The sequence below is a fragment of the Cetorhinus maximus genome, chromosome X (assembly GCF_964194155.1).
Source record: "Cetorhinus maximus chromosome X, sCetMax3.hap1.1, whole genome shotgun sequence".
In the NCBI taxonomy this organism is placed as follows: domain Eukaryota; kingdom Metazoa; phylum Chordata; class Chondrichthyes; order Lamniformes; family Cetorhinidae; genus Cetorhinus; species Cetorhinus maximus.
The window spans coordinates 3981316-4000058 of NC_135917.1; the positions used below are offsets into that span (position 1 = coordinate 3981316).

At 43.1% G+C, this 18743-nt stretch overlaps 1 protein-coding gene across 3 annotated transcripts in view; it reads right to left on the reverse strand.

Annotated features, from left to right (window-relative positions):
- Positions 1 to 470: 470 nt before the first annotated feature.
- mcrs1 (microspherule protein 1) overlaps positions 471 to 18743 on the reverse strand; it is a 28299-nt gene continuing 10026 nt past the window's right edge. For 2 of the 3 annotated variants that reach the window (XM_078534511.1, XM_078534509.1), the window contains exons 5-15: positions 17872 to 18018; positions 15390 to 15499; positions 14335 to 14443; positions 13416 to 13554; positions 12065 to 12140; positions 11157 to 11185; positions 9830 to 9922; positions 8516 to 8598; positions 5503 to 5590; positions 1455 to 1582; positions 471 to 968 (exon numbers count right to left, since the gene is read on the reverse strand). In XM_078534511.1, coding sequence (XP_078390637.1) covers positions 882 to 968; positions 1455 to 1582; positions 5503 to 5590; positions 8516 to 8598; positions 9830 to 9922; positions 11157 to 11185; positions 12065 to 12140; positions 13416 to 13554; positions 14335 to 14443; positions 15390 to 15499; positions 17872 to 18018 — 1089 coding nt within the window. In that variant the 3' untranslated portion in view covers positions 471 to 881. The remainder of the gene's footprint in view (positions 969 to 1454; positions 1583 to 5502; positions 5591 to 8515; positions 8599 to 9829; positions 9923 to 11156; positions 11186 to 12064; positions 12141 to 13415; positions 13555 to 14334; positions 14444 to 15389; positions 15500 to 17871; positions 18019 to 18743) is intronic. The other variant, XM_078534510.1, reaches the window with a different exon arrangement.

The following is an 18743-nucleotide window of genomic DNA, read 5'->3' on the forward strand; positions in this document are numbered from 1 at the left end:
TCCTGGACCACCCTGAATAGCCTGGCACAGACCTGGGCCAGGTCAAAAGCTCCCAACAGCCGGATGTGGCCTGCAGGCCGCAGTTTGCTCTATTGCTTAAATCCATTCCACCCTCGATGTCCCCTGAAACCCAAACACAACGCCCAGAAAGCTATGAAGCCATTTTGCCATAAGTTTTAAAAAAAAGGTCAGTATAAATTAGAAGTGGGGAAATTGTTGGTGTTTTTTTAATTTGGGAGTGGAAAGATTACCAAAATGAATCACTGCCACAGGTTTTAGCAGTGACACTGAGACAAGGGCATATGCATGAATGGAAGGTGCAGTTGAAAACAGAAACATTCCCTTTTAAGTACCTGTAAGCTATTCAAAGGTTTTCCCTAACTTTTTGAAGTTGAAAATATATTTTTCATAAACAATTTAACTCCAAATACTGAAACAAGTTAGGAGGAAAGTGAAAGTTTTAACTCAGGTTATACTGTGAATTAATATTCCATGGTTTAATTCTATTAAATAACATTAGAAACTTACAGAAAATTGTGACAGAACATGGGAATAGATAAGAGTAGCTGGAGTCATCTACAATTGTGAAAATGTCAGGTCGGTGCTCTCTTCCTTCTGCCTTGTCAATTAAGCTCCATTTTTCATCCAGTTGGTCCATATGAGGGAAAAGCAACACCTTCCATGGCATGTATTGACAGGTACTAGTCAGTAGTAGCAGGTGGTTCTGGTCCGGTGTCTGTTAATCCTTCTAAAGTTTAGATAAAACAGTTTTTACAGTCCAAAGATCAGTAGGCTTACAAATCCCTGGTCACCGACAATGATGCATTCACCATTATTTTTAGCCACCTATGACTGTTTGCTCAGGTACTGGAATCTTCCTCTTACTGCTGGTTCATCTTGGCAGCCTCAGCCCTGATTAGTGCAATCAGATCCTGGTTAATTAAAAATACAAAACGAAGGCCAGCAATCTACAAAAACAAAACAAAAAAAATTACTCAATTTCATGGGTTTTCCGTGCATGAAATTTAAATCTAAGAAATAAAATCTACATCCTTCCAGCTACCATCCATACAATTGGTTAATCTCTCGCTGAAGATAACCAATCCCCGTTCTTCCTATTATCTGCATCGGTAACAGTTCCGTATCATTCATGAATACTTTGAAGAACAAGGGTCCCACAAAAGAGACACTGCCATGCTACTGACTACTTATCTCACTCAAGGAACTTCATTAGAACCTTACTGAAAATCCAAGTGAGCTACAACTACTGGATTATCCAGGCCCACAAGCAAAGATACCTTAAATTTACATTGAGACTCAAATTGTACTTGTCCCTTTTGGGATCACTGCAATCATTAAATATTTTTCAGTAGCAAATTTGTGCCATGATCATTATAACAGTGAATATTTGACAAGTGTAGGACAATTCATCTCATTTTGGACATGACACTTACTTCAACAACAGAATTGTTGTTCAATTTCCATTTATTTCCATTCAGTACAGGCCTGCCATCGATGTAGATGGGACGTCGGCCTTCATTAGCAATGAAGAAGTCTCCATTGTTCTTCAGTTTTATTATACCTTGAAGACGAAATGAATTTCTTTCAAAAGCAAATATCATTCCCTAGCCATTTGATACACATTGCTACATAAAAGGTAATGATTCCAGCATTAATTAGACATGACTCCAGAGAGGTTCTATTATATAGCTACAGATTCCTATTTGTTCCTATTGAGCTACTACTTCACATTAGAACAAGGAGAGCCTAACACAAAAAATCCAGACAGCTACAACACAAGCATTATCCCCATCTCCAAGAAAAGCCAAGTTTAAATACCAAATGTCCAGTGATTTTTTAAAAATTAATTTTAACCACAGGATTTGGGCCTCACTGGATAGGCCAGCATTTATTGCCCTTCCCAAATTGAGGTGGTGGTGGTGAACTACCTTCTTGAGCCGCTGCAGTCCATGTGGTGTAGGTACACCCACAGTGCTGTTAGGAAGGGAGTTCCAGGATTTTGACTCAGCCACAGTGAAGGAACAGCAGTATATTTCCAAGTCAGGATGGTGAGTGGCTTGGAGGGGAACTTCCAGGTGGTGGTGTTCCCATGTGTCTGCTACCCTTGTCCTTTTAAATGGTAGTGGTTGTGGGTTTGGAAGGTGCTGCCTAAGTGCATCTTGTAGATGGTACACACTGCTGCCACTGTGCGCCGGTGGTGGAGGGAGTGAATGTTGGTGGATGGGGTGCCAATCAAGCGGGCTGCTTTGTCTTGGATGGTGTCAAGCTTCAAGTGTTGTGGGAGCTGCACTCATCCAGGCAAGTGGATAGTCTTCCATCACACTCCTGACTTGTGCCTTGTAGATGGTGGACAGGCTTTGGGGAAGTCAGGTGGCGAGTTACACGCTGTAGGATTCCTAGCCTCTGACCTGCTTTTGTAACCACTATATTTATATGGCTAGTCCAGTTCAGTTTCTGGTCAATGGTAACCCCCAGAATACTGATAGTGGGGGATTCAGCAATGGTAATGCCATTGAATGTCATGGGGCGATGGTCAGATTTTCTCTTATTGGGGATGGTCATTGTCTGGCACTCATGTGGTGCGAATGTTACTTGCAACCATCAGCAAACATCCCCACCTCTGACCTTATGATGGAAGGAAGGTCATTGATGAAGCAGTTGAAGATGGTTGGGCCGAGGATACCAGGGATAAGTGTCCTGGAACTGAGATGATTGACCTCCAACAACCACAACCATCCTCCTTCGTACCAGGTAAGAGTCCAACCAGCAGAGAGCTTCCCCCACCCCCAATTCCAGTTGGTTCCAGTTTTACTCGGGCTCCTTGATGCCACACTTGGTCAAATGCTGGCTTGATGTCAAGGGCAGTCACTCTCACCTCACCTCGGGAGTTCAGCTCTTTTGTCCACGTTTGAACCAAGGCTGTAATGAGATCAGAATCTGAATGACCCTGGCGGAACCGAAACTGAGTGTCAGTGAGCAGGTTTTTTTTAAGCAAGTGCCACTTGATAGCACTGTTGGTGACTTTACTGATGATCGAGAGTAGAATGATGGGGCAGTAATTGGCCAGGTTGGATTTGTCCTGCTTTGTGCGTACAGGACATACCTGGGCAATTTTCCACATAGCCGGGTAGATGCCAGTGTTGTAGCTGTATTGGAACAACTTGGCTAGGGGCGCAGCAAGTTCTGAAGCACAAGTCTTTAGTACCATTGCCAGAGTACTGTCAGGGCCCATAGCCTTTGCAGTATCCAGTGCCTTCAGCCATTTCTTGATATCACATGGAGTGAATTGAATTGGCTGAAAACTGGCATCTGTGATGCTGAGGACCTCAGGTGGAGGCCGAGATGGATCATCCACTCGGCACTTCTGGCTGAAGATTGTAGCAAATGTAGCCTTATTCTTTTTGTACTGATGTGCTGGGCTCCCCCATCATTAAGGATGGGGATATCTGTGGAGCCTCCTCCTCCAGTGAGTTGTTTAATTGTCCACCACCATTCACGACTGGATGTGGCAGAACTGCAGAGCTTAGATCTGATCCATTGGTTGTGGGATCACTTAGCTCTATCACTTGCTGTTTGGCACGCAAGTAGTCCTGTGTTGTAGCTTCACCAGGTTGACACCTCATTTTTAGGTATGCCTGGTGCTGCTCCTGGCATGCCCTCCTACACTCTTCATTGAACCAGGGTTGATCCCCTAGTTTGCCGGTAATGGTAGAGGTGGGGTGGGGATGGGTGGGGATATGCCAGGTCCTGAGGTTACAGATTGTGGTTGTATACAATTCTGCTGCTGATGGCCACAGCACCTCATGGCTGCCCAGTCTTGAGTTGCTAGATCTGTTTGAAATTTATCCCATTTAGCACAGTGGTAGTGCCGCACAACACAATAGAGGGTATCCTCAATGTGAAGGCGGGACTTCGTCTCCACAAGGAGTGCGGTGGTCACTCCTACTGATACTGTCATGGACAGATGCATCTGCGACAGGCAGGTTTGTGATAACAAGGTCAAGTATGTTTTTCCCTCTCGTTGGTTCCATCACCACCTGCCACAGACCCAGTCTCGCAGCTATTTCCTTTAGGACTTGGCCAGCTCGGTCAGTAGTGGTGCTACTGAGCCACTAATGGTGCTACTGAGCCACTAATGGTGATGGACATTGAAGTCCCCTATCCAGAGTACATTTTGCATCCCTGCTGCCCTCAGTGCTTCCTCCAAGTGTTCAACATGGAGGAACACTGATTAATTAGCTGAGGGAGGGTGGTACGTGGTAATCAGCAGGAAGATGTTTGACCTGATGCCATGAGATCCAGAGTCAATGTTGAGGACTCCCAGGGCAACTGCCTTCTGACTGTATACACCACTGTACTGCCACCTCTGGCGGTGGGACAGGACATATCCAGGGGCAGTGTCTGTAAGGTATGATTCCACGAGTATGACTTTGTCAGGCTGTTGCTTGACTAGTCTGTGGCGCGAGCCCCCAGATGTTACTGAGGAGGACTTTGCAGGGTCGACAGGTCAGAGTTCGCCATTGTCATTTTCCGGTGCTAGGTCAATACCGGGTGCCGGGTGATCCATTCAGTTTCATTCCTTTTAGACTTTGTAGCAGTTTGATACAATTGAATTGCTTGCTGGGCCATTTCAGAGTCAACCACATTGTTGTGGGGTCTGGAGTCACATGTAGGCCAGATTTTCTTCCCTAAGGGGCATTAGTGAACCAGATGGGTTTTTACAACATCAACAATGGTTTGATGGTCACCATGGTGGGATTTGAACCCGGGTCCCCGGAGCGTTACCCTGGGTCTCTCGATTACTCATCCAGTGATGATACCAGTACGCCACCGCCTCCCCTTAATTTTACTAGCCTTAATTGGTTGCCTCTTTCAAAAGGAAAATCACTTGAGGAGGAGGCACAAGAAAGGGAGAACTGGAAGTGGGATTAGTAGTATAACTCGATCAAAGTGCTGGCATAGGCACAATGGGGCTGATGGCGTCCCTCTGTGCTGTATCATTCTATAACCACATTCACATCCTGGTGCACTCAATGAGTGCAGACAGTAATTGCAGGCAACCTGAACTAGAGGGGATATATTTTGTGGATATCAGGCAGCAAAAATTATTTTTGAAAACTGCATTACACAGGGTGAAACACATATACATGTGAATATATAATTATGCACTTACAATTCGCACAAGAGAAAGATAATCATACTCTAACGTACACTGCAATTAAAATTAAGTGAAAAAAAAACTGGCTGTTCCAAGATTTCCATTTGAAAACCCTTTTGCCCCAGGTGTAAACTAAGGTTTACAAGAACACAGCAGGCAGGGAATTCTGCCCTGGCCGGCATCCCTGACTTACTGCACTCGCATGACATTTAGTCACCATGCAGTACTGAAACTGATAGTAGCCCACAGGTCCACTGCTCAGAGTGACCTCGCAACAACAGCACCACATGAAGTCAGGAAGTAAAGAGTCAGCTCATCATTACCTTGCCTTCTGGAGATTTTCCATGCTGGTCCTTCCAGAGAGAGGTCAACATCAATCTGATTATCTTTTGTGGCTCTGCCCAGTGTTATCTGTGGGGAAGAAATGCAATTGTTAAATGGGGAGGGGAGACTTACATTCAAACAGGGGACCATTTTGGAAAAACGTTCTGGACTGATTGAGGTCAAAATATGCAGTCACCTGTTCAAGTCCTTAAAGATTCAGGTGTGTGATTTTTCCCATTACAGAATTCTTCACATCTGTGTTCATAATCCAGCAGAGTGGCACTGAATTAGTAACAGACAAAGCTGTGTGAACATAAATGTTCCTCGTAGTGTCCTAGGCCCAACCATCTTCAGCTGCTTCATCAATGACCTTCCTTCCATCAAAAGGTCAGAAGTGGGGATGTTTGCCGATGATTCACAATGTTCAGCACCATTCGCGACTCCACAGATACTGAAGCAATCCATGTCCAAATGCAGCAAGACCTGGACAATATCCAGGCTTGGACTGATAAGTGCAAGTAACATTCGCACCACACAAGGGCCAGTTAATGACAATCTCCAACAAGAGAGAATCTAACCATCTCCCTTTGACATTTAATGGCATTACCATCACTGAATCCCCCCTATCAACATCTTGGGGGTTACCATTAACCAGAAACTGAACTGGGCCAGCCATATAAATACTGTGGCTACAAGAGCAGGTCAGAGGCTGGGAATTCTGCAGAGAGTAACTCACCTCCTGACTCCCCAAAGCCTGTCCACCATCTACAAGGCACAAGTCAGGAGTGTGATGAAATACTCTCCACTTGCCTGGATGAGTGCAGCTCCTACAACACTCAAGAAGCTGGACACCATCCAGGACAAAGCAGTCCGCTTGATTGGGACCCCATCCACAAACATTCACTCCCTCCACCACCGACGCACAGTGGCAGCAGTGTGTACCATCTACAAGATGCACTGCAGGAATTCACCAAGGCTCCTTAGACAGCACCTTCCAAACCCACGACCACTACAATTTAAAAGGACAAGGGTAGCAGAACACCACACCTGGAAGTTCCCCACCAAGTCACTCACCATCCTGACTTGGAAATATATCGCTGTTCCTTCGCTGTCGCTGGGTCAAAATCCTGGAACTCCCTTCCCCAGCAGCACTATGGGTGCATCTACACCACAGGGACGGCAGTGATTGAAGAAGGCAGCTCACCACCACCTTCTTCAGGGCAATTAGGGATGGGCAATAAATGCTGGACTAGCCAGCAACACCCATAGCCCATGAATGAATAAAAATGGTTAATGATCATTAAAGCTACATCTGTGCCTATATTATTGAAGGTGCTGTATAAATGCAAGTTCTGATATACTTCTTGTTGATTTCTTCACAGTTCCTCTGCTACTCCAGGTATGCATTTCAAGATCATTAATCCTGGACAATCATGTGCAGGAAGTGTCATCAACTGCAGCAGCTGGAGTCACTGCGGTGCAAATGTGAGGTTGAGAGCTTCGTGGAGAATGCGTTTATAGATGTGGCCACCCCACAGCTTAAGGGTGTTAAGGCAGAGAGGAAATGGGTGACCGCCAGGCAGTCAAGGAGGACCAGGCAGGTAGTGCAGAAGTCCCGAGTGCATCACACTTTCCAACCAGTATTCCATTTCTGGATACTGGTGAGGGTGATGGTTCCAGATGTTTCCTCTGGGGAGTGCAGCCACAGACAAGTCCATAGCACCATGGCTGGCTCAGCTGTACAGGGGTAAGAGGAAGATTAGGAAAGCAATAGTGATAGAGGATTCAATTGTTAGGGGAACAGACATGAATCCATATGGTTTGTTGCCTCTGGGTGCCAGAGTCAAGGATGTCACTGAGCAACTGCAGAATACTCAAGAGAGGAGGGTGAACAGCTAGCAGTCGTGGTCCATATATGTACCACCGACATAGGTGGAAAAAGGGATGAGGGTCTACAGCCAGGTTTTAGGGAGCTAGGAAAGAAACTAATAAGCATGGCCTCAAAAGCTAGTAATCTCTGGATTACTCCCAGTACCTTGTGCAGTAAGCAAAGAAATAAGAGGATAGAACAGATGAATGCGAAGCTGGAGGGATGGTGCAGGAGGGAGGGCTTTAGATTCCTCTGGGACATTGGGACCAGTTCTGGGGGAGATGGCAGCTGGCAAGGCAGGTTGAGAAATTGGTTAATAAAGCATACGGGATTCTGGGCTTTATGAATAAGGGCTTAAGAATACAAAAGCAAGAAAGTTATGACAAACCTGTATAAATCACTGGTTCAGCCTCAATTAGAGTGCTGTCTCTCGTTCTGGGCACCACACTTTAGGAAGGGTGTGAAGGGGTTAGAGAGGGTGCAGAAGAGAATGGTTCCAGAGATATGGGGCTTCAGTGTGGATAGACTGGGCAAGTTGGGACTGTTCTCCTTGGAGAAGAAGTGGTTAAGAGGAGATTTGATAGAGGTATTCATAATCATGAGGGGTCTGGACAGAGTAAATAGGGAGAAACTGTTCCCATTGGTGGAAGAAAAGAGTAGCAGAGGGGATAGATTTAAGATTATTCGCAAAATAATGCGAATAATGAGGATAAACATTTTTTTACGCAGCAAGTGGTTATGATCTGGAATGCACTGCCTGTGTGGTGGAGGCAGATTTAATCAAGGCCTTCAAAAGAGTGTTGGATAATTATCTGGAGAAAAAAAATTTGCAGTCTAAGGGGAAAAAGACAGCCAAGTGGGATTAGTTGAGTTGCTCTTGCAGAGAGCCAGTAAAACAGGCCAAATGGCCTTCTCCTGTGCTGTAACCAATTCTGTAATTCTATAATGGAGGAGCTCAGAGTATGAAAAAGTGCATTCTCTGCCTATCTGACAAGGACAGTTCCAGTCAAGGCCCCTGTTCAAAATCTTAACCCACCCCCTTGCATTTGCAGTTTTTAAGCCGTCCCTGTATCTTTAAAAGAAACAAAAATGACCAACACACCACACAACCATCTACATATCAAATTATATTACTGCCTTACCTCTCGAGATCTCATCAAATATCTGACCATTCTGCCTCGCAAAACAGCAAGAGTCTGGTTATCAAAGTCAGGAGAGCTGATACCTTAAGGAAACAAAATTGGATCATTTTATAATTAGGCCTTTTCTGGAAGGAATGTAACCTTCGTAAAAACAATGCACAATTTTTAAATGCTCCTTACAAGTCATGGTCTCTCAATTTTGGGAACTATTGTTCTTTGAGGAAGAGAAGTTGAGAATAAGTTGAAGTTTATCACGATGATGCATTTTGATATAATTTACATCATCGCATTGCTTGTAAACAAAAACAATGCCAAAGACCTATCCAAGGCAATACTTCTTTTTCCAAAAAGTCTGCAGGAGTCCCTAATATTTTACCAGCATAAAACTGCCCAGTAACCTGATCACCAAATTTGAAAGCATCAAATAATTTTCCAATTTGCCACCCTTGGACACACAGGCCCAAAATCAACTCTTCCCAACAGCTACACTTCCTGGAACATCTGATAGCTGTGTGCAGAAACAAACCAAATTCAAAGAGATGACTTCCAAACAGTCAGCGTGAGGTGTTTTTGTGCTGGAGAGCCCTCTAATGGCAGCATACGCTTCAACTAGTAACTGGATTTGGCAGCACATCAAGCAAAATTATCATTTTCTGCTACTTTGCATTTACTGGGAACATTTTTGAAAAACATGCCTTCCACCAGTCCCTATTAATTAGGGGATCTTTAAATTTTAAATTCAAATCAGTGTTATATATCTTTTGAAATTTCTGCAATCTCCCAAAGCAATATACAGAAACATTACTTCACTCTTGTACAAATACAGTGCATTGTAAACACAGCTATAGGGGTCAGGCGACATTTTTATTTCCTGTGATTTCTTGCATCACAGCCATGATGTTAGGGCTGTGACTGCCATCTTATACAAATGAATGCTGTTAACTAGTTAAGTGAGCAAGTGAAGGGGAAATCCTGGGTACACACCAACATTCTGCCATTCATTTTCACAGCCTGTTTGAGCACCAAGATGCTGCTTCAAGGTGCCAATCCTGGTGGGGTATTCTCAAACACATGATGCTGTAAAATAGGTTTTATGTAGTGGGACTTGGAACTGTTAAGTTATGTAAAAAGAGGTCACACCATAAAAATTCTGCAATTGAAATATCTAAAATCATAAACAATCCTAACACTTCCAATCTGATCTTTTGATGGTGTGATTGCTTTTACTGAGGGCACTACAGCCTGAGATATACCCAAAAAGCAACTGGTTTAGTGATGTCAATAGAACTCTTTGGTCACTGTTTGCTCCTTCACCTGTGACACTGTCAACTAGAACCTGCCACTTCGGAAGCTCCTGCTCCAGCTGCCGAATCTCTCGCTTCTGACGCCGGTCTGCGAGAGTGAGTTCTAGAATAAAAACACAAAAGAGAAAATGTAAAAAACGGTCAGAGCAACTTGCTACAGCATAGGTTTTCAGGCAAAATATAACTAGCTAATTTGTTTGCTGCACAACAAGGGGCATGGGGAAGCAGGAAGATGTTGGATCAGCATTTAAAGAAATGCCAGTAGGCTTTTTCATCCTTCCCATACTATGCATCAAGATCTCCAAACAAGCAGACCATTAGATAGATACAGATGAGAAAAATCATTCCGCCTCCCCATCCAGACCGATACAGCACCGCAACACCGCCACCCCACCCGCTGCCTCCATTACAGCAAATTATCTCATCATTTCAGGACACTTGCATCCCTGCTTAAGAGTCACAGAACTTTTACAGCACAGGAGGCAGCCATTCAGCCCATCGTGTCTACACCAGCTCTCCAAATGAGCAATTCACTTAGTGCCATTCTCCCACCTTCTCCCTGTAACTCTGCACATTCTTCCTTTTCAGGTAACAGTCTAATTCCCTTTTGAGTACTTGGATTGAACCTGCCTCCACCACACTCTCAGGCAGTGTATTCCAGACATTACCCACTCGCTGCTTGAGAGTTTCTCCCTATCTACTCTGTCCAGACCCCTCGTGATTTTGAATACCTCTATCAAATCTCCTCAGCGCTTTCTCTTCTCCAATTTAATGTACTCCCATATATTAAATCAGTATTGAATAACTTCACAACATCAGTTCTACATTTACCTCTTGGATACCTTCAACAACGAATGAAAAACATAAAACAAACCATTCACTGTAACACGCTATTGCCATGGCTCCCAAACACATTGTGCTGTGTGAAGGCATTAAAGCTCCTATGAGTACCTGACCCCAATTACACTCTCAAGTTCAACTGCTGACATCCAGGAGTATAAATGAGATGCTGTGAATTATATGGTAATGCTATCTTTCATAGCTGCACTTTAAACCACACACAGTAACACAATCACAACCTCATTCTATGCCCAAGGACAAAAGAAAAACTACACACAACAATCTAAATACTCACAGAACATTAAATAGTTGAACTGAAGGTTGAATGAGTTGACAAGAAAAGCCTATGACAAAGCACCAATCTAAAACAGGGTGCAATAAAGATCTTCAAGGTACACTGACATAGCAAAAACCATATGACCTCGTTGTGGACTGTCCCCATAATTAGCTTTAATAGCAAACATTTCATCACCACAAACTGGAATCTGGCAACCTACCATGTTCCAGGACATCATCTCTTGTTTCTCTGGGAAAGGAACACAAAAAAAAAGGTTACACAGTGTTCTACTGGAGCCAAGATTCCTCCCCACTTCATGTGACCAAATTCAGTCCCCTGCTCAGAAAGTCCTGATTCTTTCGCACAAAGTTCCACAGGCACTTGTGGCCCAGCAGCACCTCATTCAAATTGTCTTTTCTGTGTGCAACACAATAAGGAGCCGATTTGGCCATTTTCACAGGGAGTGGAGGTAGGAGTGGAAAAGGGGGTATCTAGAATGGATCTCTGAAATGGCCCAATTCAGAAGCAGATACACCCATGTTTGTCCAGTTTGGATCAATTCAGGTAAAACACAGCCTCAGATTTCTTATTCTCAGGAACTGTGCTGTAACTTATATAAATCTGAATTAGCACTCAAGAAAGTCAGAATGGGAATCAGAGCTTTAGATATGCAGGTCCAAATCCTCATCACATTCACCCGCTGTTCACTAGAAACCACAATTTTTTACTGAATGTCTAGCAGAAATGTTTCACCCCACAGATTGACAATTGCCAACAGTAAAGTGCACTCTGCCCCAGGTAAAAAAAAACCATAAACCTCAAAAATACAGTATAACAATGAAACCCTGCCCACCACATGACAAGGATTCACGAGTTTAATGAGCTTTTTGCACAAACTCTCACACTAGGAATTGGGTTGAGACTCAACCCATATTAGGTTGGTACACCCAAAGAAAGAAAAACTTCCTGTAGTGTATGCTGGATTGAAACCCAGGCTCCAGAGGTGCAAGGCTAACATCCTATCTCTCGTCTTATTTCACTGCTCAAGAGGTCATTTTGACAAGAATATCAACGTGGGGGGAAAATCACATTCAGTTTCCCAACCTATACAAATCTTCAAACTCTTACTTGAGTTTGCTGTCATCGATCATGTCTTCAGCATCAGAAAAATTCAAAACTTGATCTCCCTTCGGTAATGGTTGAACTAGAAAGAGAGTAAAGAACCAGTCAGGAAAATTCAGTAAAGTCACCACATCAGGTTAACGTGTAATTTATTTAATGAACAGCAGAAAAGCACATTTACATTAAACCTTTAATGTAAGAATGTCCAAAAGTATTTCGTAACGGCAAAACCAGACACTGAGCAAAAGAGCAGTTTGGAGAGTGACTGAAGGACTGCTCAGAAAGAGAGAGAAATTTGAAGTGGGGGAAAGAGGTATAATATGGTTTAGGTGAAAATTCCAGAGTGCAGGACAGAAGATAGAAGGGGGCAGGAGAAAAAGAGAAAGGCACCTATAACTTTCTTTAGCCCAAAGCATGGAATCGCTCTGGCTCCAGGTCTCACCACTGCTATTTGTGCTATTCACCAATGGTCAGCACATACTTACTGATGAATTATACTCAATTTCCCGTGACCTTTTCTTGCCCTTTCCTTTCCCCTTCCTGTCAAGATGCCTCACCCGGGCCAACTGAGTAGCAATATGCATTCCCGGACTCAAACGATACCCAGCCCCAAGACACATCAATAATGGTGTGATTAGGATTCAGCTCTCTTGTTTTGCTTTGTTGTGCCAGATTGGCCTTTTTTTTTTAAAAAACAGAAAGAAAGAAATTTTCATCTCTCCTGAAGGCATGAACTCTCCACCAGGTAACAAGTGGAATACACACTGGGTGCCCCCTGGTACTTCACTCAATGCATTCTTCAGATGCACCTCATACCTGCCAACATTCACCATCTGTGTGAGCTTGGACAGCAAGTGTCAACAAATTTAGTTTCAAAAGATTTTAAGGGGTGGGGGCATCAGATAAGTCAATGTTAATGAGCCACTGTCCAGCAAGGTTCAGGACAATCAGCTCCTGGGTGATTCTGCTTCCCTGGTTCAGATCAGGTGACTTAACACAAATATGGGACTTCCTGATTTGTACAACTCAATACAGAAGCATAGGGACAGGAGGTCAGTCAGCTTCTTGCACCTGTTCCACCATTCAATAAGGAGGCCATGCACCCAAGAGAAGCTCACTAACATTTGACTGCTGTTAAATGTTAATACAACATTAATCCATCTACACATCACACAAGAGGTACCTAGGTCTTTCATGACGAACCTAGGGTGATGCGGTTGAAACGTGCATACACCAGGGACAAGTTAAAGGTGGCCCTCATCAGCATATTGGGAAGTCCCTTCAACATCTAAGAGTATGCAGAAAGTGACGGATCAATGGTTATTCTCTGCTCAGCAGCCAAACAGCCTGCTTTTACCTGTTTGATCTTCTAAGAGGTAGTACTGTTTCATCAGCTGCCAGTGAACCTGCAGAGATTTGGCAGTGCGCGACTGATAGAAAACGTTTGGATATTTATTCAGTAACTCCTGAAAGGTGTCCAGCGTGGGCTGACTGGTCTGTGGATAGAACAGAAAAGGTAAGGTAAACCATAGCAGAAGATCCTGTCAGCATTGCCCCATCAGAAGGTCAAAATCGCCAGTCAAAGACATGTAAAACCTCCATCACCCAAACCAAAGAAAGATGCTTGTTTTTTTTTTCAGGGACCAGCTCCAATTCAATTCCAAATCCAAGTCCATTTAAATTGGATATGTTTTATTGTAACATTCACTAGTATTAGGGAGTCACATTAAATGTTTCATTAATGCACACACATTTTTCTTCCCTCTTCTAAAGGCTCTAAGGTTTGCTGGAGAATAGCTCCACCAAGTACCAGCAGCTCTCCAGTGTTTCACTCTAAAGGCTGTCCTTCATGTGTGAGCAGGGACAATGCCACCACCTCTTTGACCACAGAGGGCATCATAACTTAAGGTCCACCCAACGTTTACCCACAAAAATGCTCCAAAAGCAATTATCAGATAGCTGTCAGGAACAGGGACCTTGGATGTCGCTTCCCCACTATTGGGGCACTATCCCAACAGTTGTTCTGACTGAACTCAGTTGGAATTGAACCAGGACCCATCAACATATTGGAGACATTCTTCATTGTGTGCACTATTCTGTATATAATCCCCTTCAAGTCATGGGTTGGTACCAATTTGGCCCTCAAAAGTAAGCAATTGCATTTAACAACCTGCTCTCTCTTCCCCACACCTCACCACCCACTCCAAAGTCTAGTTCTGAAAAGAAAGATAATTCAGACTGTAATTTGGCCCTATGGAAAATAATGCATACATTACCGATCCAATCTTTGCCAACTGTTGCTCCTCTGCCTTGCTATATAGAGCTTTGGCCTGAATTGCTGCAATTGCTTCAGGATGAAGCTGTCTCATCGCCTGACAAGCCAGTCTGAAAGAACAAACAGCTATTAAGAGATCTGGGTTCACGTGAACTTTCAATGCCATGACCTACTCAAGAGACAGGTAGGGAGGAAAGAGTTTTTTACTGTAACATTCTGTGAAATCCAAAAGCTGGTCTGACATTGAGCAAAACTTTAAGCAATTTGCACACATCTGAACCTCACAATCATGCTTACAATTTCTGGTCCAATCGTCTTCCACAACTGTAGTGATCTTAAAATCGCAACAATTATACCAGACACAGATTTGTTTGAAATGGGAAAGTACACTAGTGTATAGACTTGCGATATCGCAGAGGTGGCATCAAAATTTGCCACATCCAAATATTCCTGATTGGACACACCCCTGCCCACATGCCAACAGTTTCTACCTGTACAATTTGTGAGTCGAAAATGGGCTAGTAAATTGCCTCATCAATATTACCAGTGCTTGGCACTGGGGGGGAGAGGGGGAAGGAATAGGCAGAACAGTACAGGTTAAGAGGGAAGAAAAATAAAAATGGCCAAAGTTAAACTTAAAAAAAAAAGGTATAAGGTGGCTTAAACACCAACCTTTCATCTCTAACTTGGAATTAAAGCCAATTCATTTGAAGGGATAAGCGTCATCTCTACCTGCTGGATGTAGGGATCCTATATGAATTGAGTTTGAGCCACAGGTCAAGCACACCACAGAAAACCGCCCAGATTTCAGTACAAATTATTCCATTATTCAGGCAAAATGTCACTCTAGGGCAGTAGGGGCTGCTGAAGCACCTCCAACATCCAACACTGGGTGCTCAAGGTGAAAAATGCTCATTCTTCAGCACCAACTTCCCACACTGACGAGCAGAACATTCAGGTTCATTATAAAGAAAAAAAGACAGGAGGAATGGAATATTGTCACACAGTCTTAAAATGCAGCTCAACAGCTTTTCGTTTTCTGGACAGTTCACTTACTTGGATATCACAGGATCGTACAGCAGTGCATACCATCGTTCCTGGATCTCTCGCAACGTGAAACGACAGCTGAACTTCACTCCAAGGTGCACTGCAGTTAAATCATTTGTCTGTAATTCAAAAATGCAACATCAGACCCCAGAAGGAGCAGAAACATGCACTGTAAGACTAAGTGTGCAAATACCACCAGAGGGCAGGTTGCTAACATTATCGATTATTAGATGCTTTACACAGCAATGCAGAATGATCCAGTGAGTTCAGTTGCAGAACATTACCATTCCAGCTACATAAGACACAAGGCAGTTACCACGCATGTCTTTTTCTACACTCTTTCCCTCTCACCAACAGCCCACCCCCACAACCACAATCTTTATCACTTCTCTCCTGAAGGCAGTGAATTGTACAGGGGTGAAGTTCCCCAGGTGCTGCCAACAATGCAGAACCTCACCTCAAATAGCTGCTCATTGTGTACAAGCCAGGTTGTGTCAGCACTATTCAAATGCATGGGTACCCCAGCAGAGACAGATTCTCTCCTCACCCCCTGCTCCTAGCTCATGTACATTTTCCAGCAGGGATCACATGGTAGTGACAAGGACCAGGAACCTTGATCCCTTCCCTAGCTCAAGGAATAAATTAAAGAAAGGAGAAAAATGGTCAGGTGATTCACAACAGATTCAGTAAATTGTAATATGTGCAATGGAGGTTTCACTCAGATTTATGCCACATGTTCACAATTTTCATTAAGTGACTACAGTTTACATTTATGGGCATAACAAAACACACTTTAAACAAGTGTCACCCTCTCACTGCAGAAAATGCTGAACTAAACAATTATTGCTTAGCAACCAGAGTGCCTACAATGAGCAACTGAACCAGGCCCTGAAGATTAGGCTTAGAATTGGAAAAATCAGTCACATCTTCCACGACATCATAAAGTGCCACACACCTTAGGCCACAAATGATGCAGCTCATATTCATTCCTCTATTCTGACCCATTCTAAGATCATTTTTGATATAAAAGTTTATTTTTCCTCTTGATTCACTGCTTCCTTCAGTCTTCCTCTTTTACTTTTAACTTCTGCACATTCCTCATAACTTGTCTCAGTTTCTCATCGCTTCTCTACAATTGAAAGCAGCACTGTAGTACCACCTAGCTACAAGAATCAGGCACTACAAGAGAATCAAATGGATGAAAGCCATGAGCTGAAATACCAAAGGAATATTTCTGCTTGTCTGGATACAATTTTGCCTCCTTACATAAATATATGCCAAGTATGCACAATGCAGTTATCTGATTAAATAAGTGATGGTTGCTATAGAATACAGGAAGATTAACAGGTAGATTGTAGACAGAAGTGAGTAATGAAAAATATTAGCACCATATCACATTATCAAAATCTTCAAAGTGAATTTTCTTTCTGGACTAATATGTTGGCCCAGCAAATCACTTTTGCAGATTACAAGGCAAATTAGACAACAGGTCTGGAACTGAAAAGGGTCTTTAAAAAATACATGGGAATGCACTAAAGGTGGAAGTCAACCGCCAAGAAACCAGCAGTACTGGCAGTGCGCAGAGATACAAAATAGAGAGAAAAAAAATGGGATAAAGCAAAGATGAGTTTGTGTGGTATTAAGTTTACTTCCAGGTTTCAAACAATTTAAATGAACACAGAATTTACACTGGTTTGGACAGAGTAAATGCTTCCAATTAAATACTGTGGATGCTGGAGATCCGAAATAAAAACAGAAAATGCTGGAAAAACTCAGCAGGTCTGGCAGCATCTGCGGAGAGAGAAACAGAGTTAACGTTTCAAGTCCAATGTGACTCTTCTTCAGGACTGAAGAAAAGTAGAAACGAGATGGGTTTTCTGCTGTTGTGAAATGGAGGAGGGTCAAGTGGAACAAAAGGGAAGGTCTTGAAATGTCTTTTGTTAAAGCCAGCAGCATCATTTTATTACACAGATGCTGTTACGGCCATAAGCAGCACGGTGCTGTATCATTGTGCACTGCAAAAGAAAACAGGGACAATAGGAAGAGACTGTTAAGAGGAATATGGTTAAGGCTTTTAAATTGTCATCACAAAACAGAAACATGGAGTGCGATTCCCAAAACACTGCTAAAGATACAATGGAATGAAAACAGAATGTGACCCGTTTCGAGTTCAATGACTCTTCTTCGGAACTGTCCGAAACATTAACTCTGTTTTTCTCTTCACAGTTGCTGCCAGACAGACCTGCTGAGTATTTCCAGCACTTTGTCTTTTTATTTTTGATTCTCAGCATCCACAGTCTTTTGCTTGTGTTTTAATATTCGTTAGGTCACTCAGAGGATGAGCCATGGGATGCTGCAAATAAATGAAAAGCTGATACAAGGTTCCAAATTTCAGAGAACACAGGCTTCCATTATGTAAAGTACAAAGAGAAAGGCTACTTTGATCCAATATTTGTTAAACTTAAATCTCTCCTTGCCCCCTCCACTTTACCTGCAAGACTGCATTTATTAACAGCAAGTCATCTGTTGGCTTCCATCGTCCAAGATCCTTTGTGACTTGAAGTGGCTGCTTGCTTTTCTTCAGCCGCTTGGCGATGCTGCTGGGAGCTGATGGCACTGTGGTGGATTTTGATATCTGCTACAAGAATCACAGGGCTGTATTAAATGCTAACCAAATACATGGCCTGGACAGGATAATCTATAACTAACCCAGTGGTTCAACAGCTCGTCTTACACAAACAATTTAGTTACCAGATTAAGGTGTTCATCTAACATATAGGCTATGTGATAAAATTCAGAGAATAAACCATACTTCAGTGGGTAAGGAACAGATATAGAAAAGTTCAAAATAAAACCCAAAATGATAAGAGGTTTGCAATAATAAACAGAAAATGCTGGAAATGTTCAGCAGGTCAATCAACATCAGAGGGTGGGAAAATAAATCACACCTGAAACATCATTTGAACTGGCAGGTCAGAGGCTGGGAATTCTGCGGCAAGTAACTCACCTCCTGACTTCCCAAGGCCCATCCACTATCTACAAGGTGCAAGTCATAGAAACATAGAAAATAGGAGCAGGCGTAGGTCATTTAGCCCTTCGAACCTGCTCCACCATTCAATATGATCATGGCTGATCCGCTATCTCAACGCCATAGTCCCACTCTCTCCCCATACTCCTTGATGTCTTTAGAGTCTAGAAATCTATCTATTTCCTTCTTAAATATATTCAGTGACTTGGCCTCCTAAACCCTCTGTGGTAGAGAATTCCATAGGTTCACCACCCTCTGAGTGAAGAAGTTTCTCCTCAGCTTTATCTTAAATGGTCTACCCTGTATCCTGAGACCGTGACCCCTTATTCTAGACG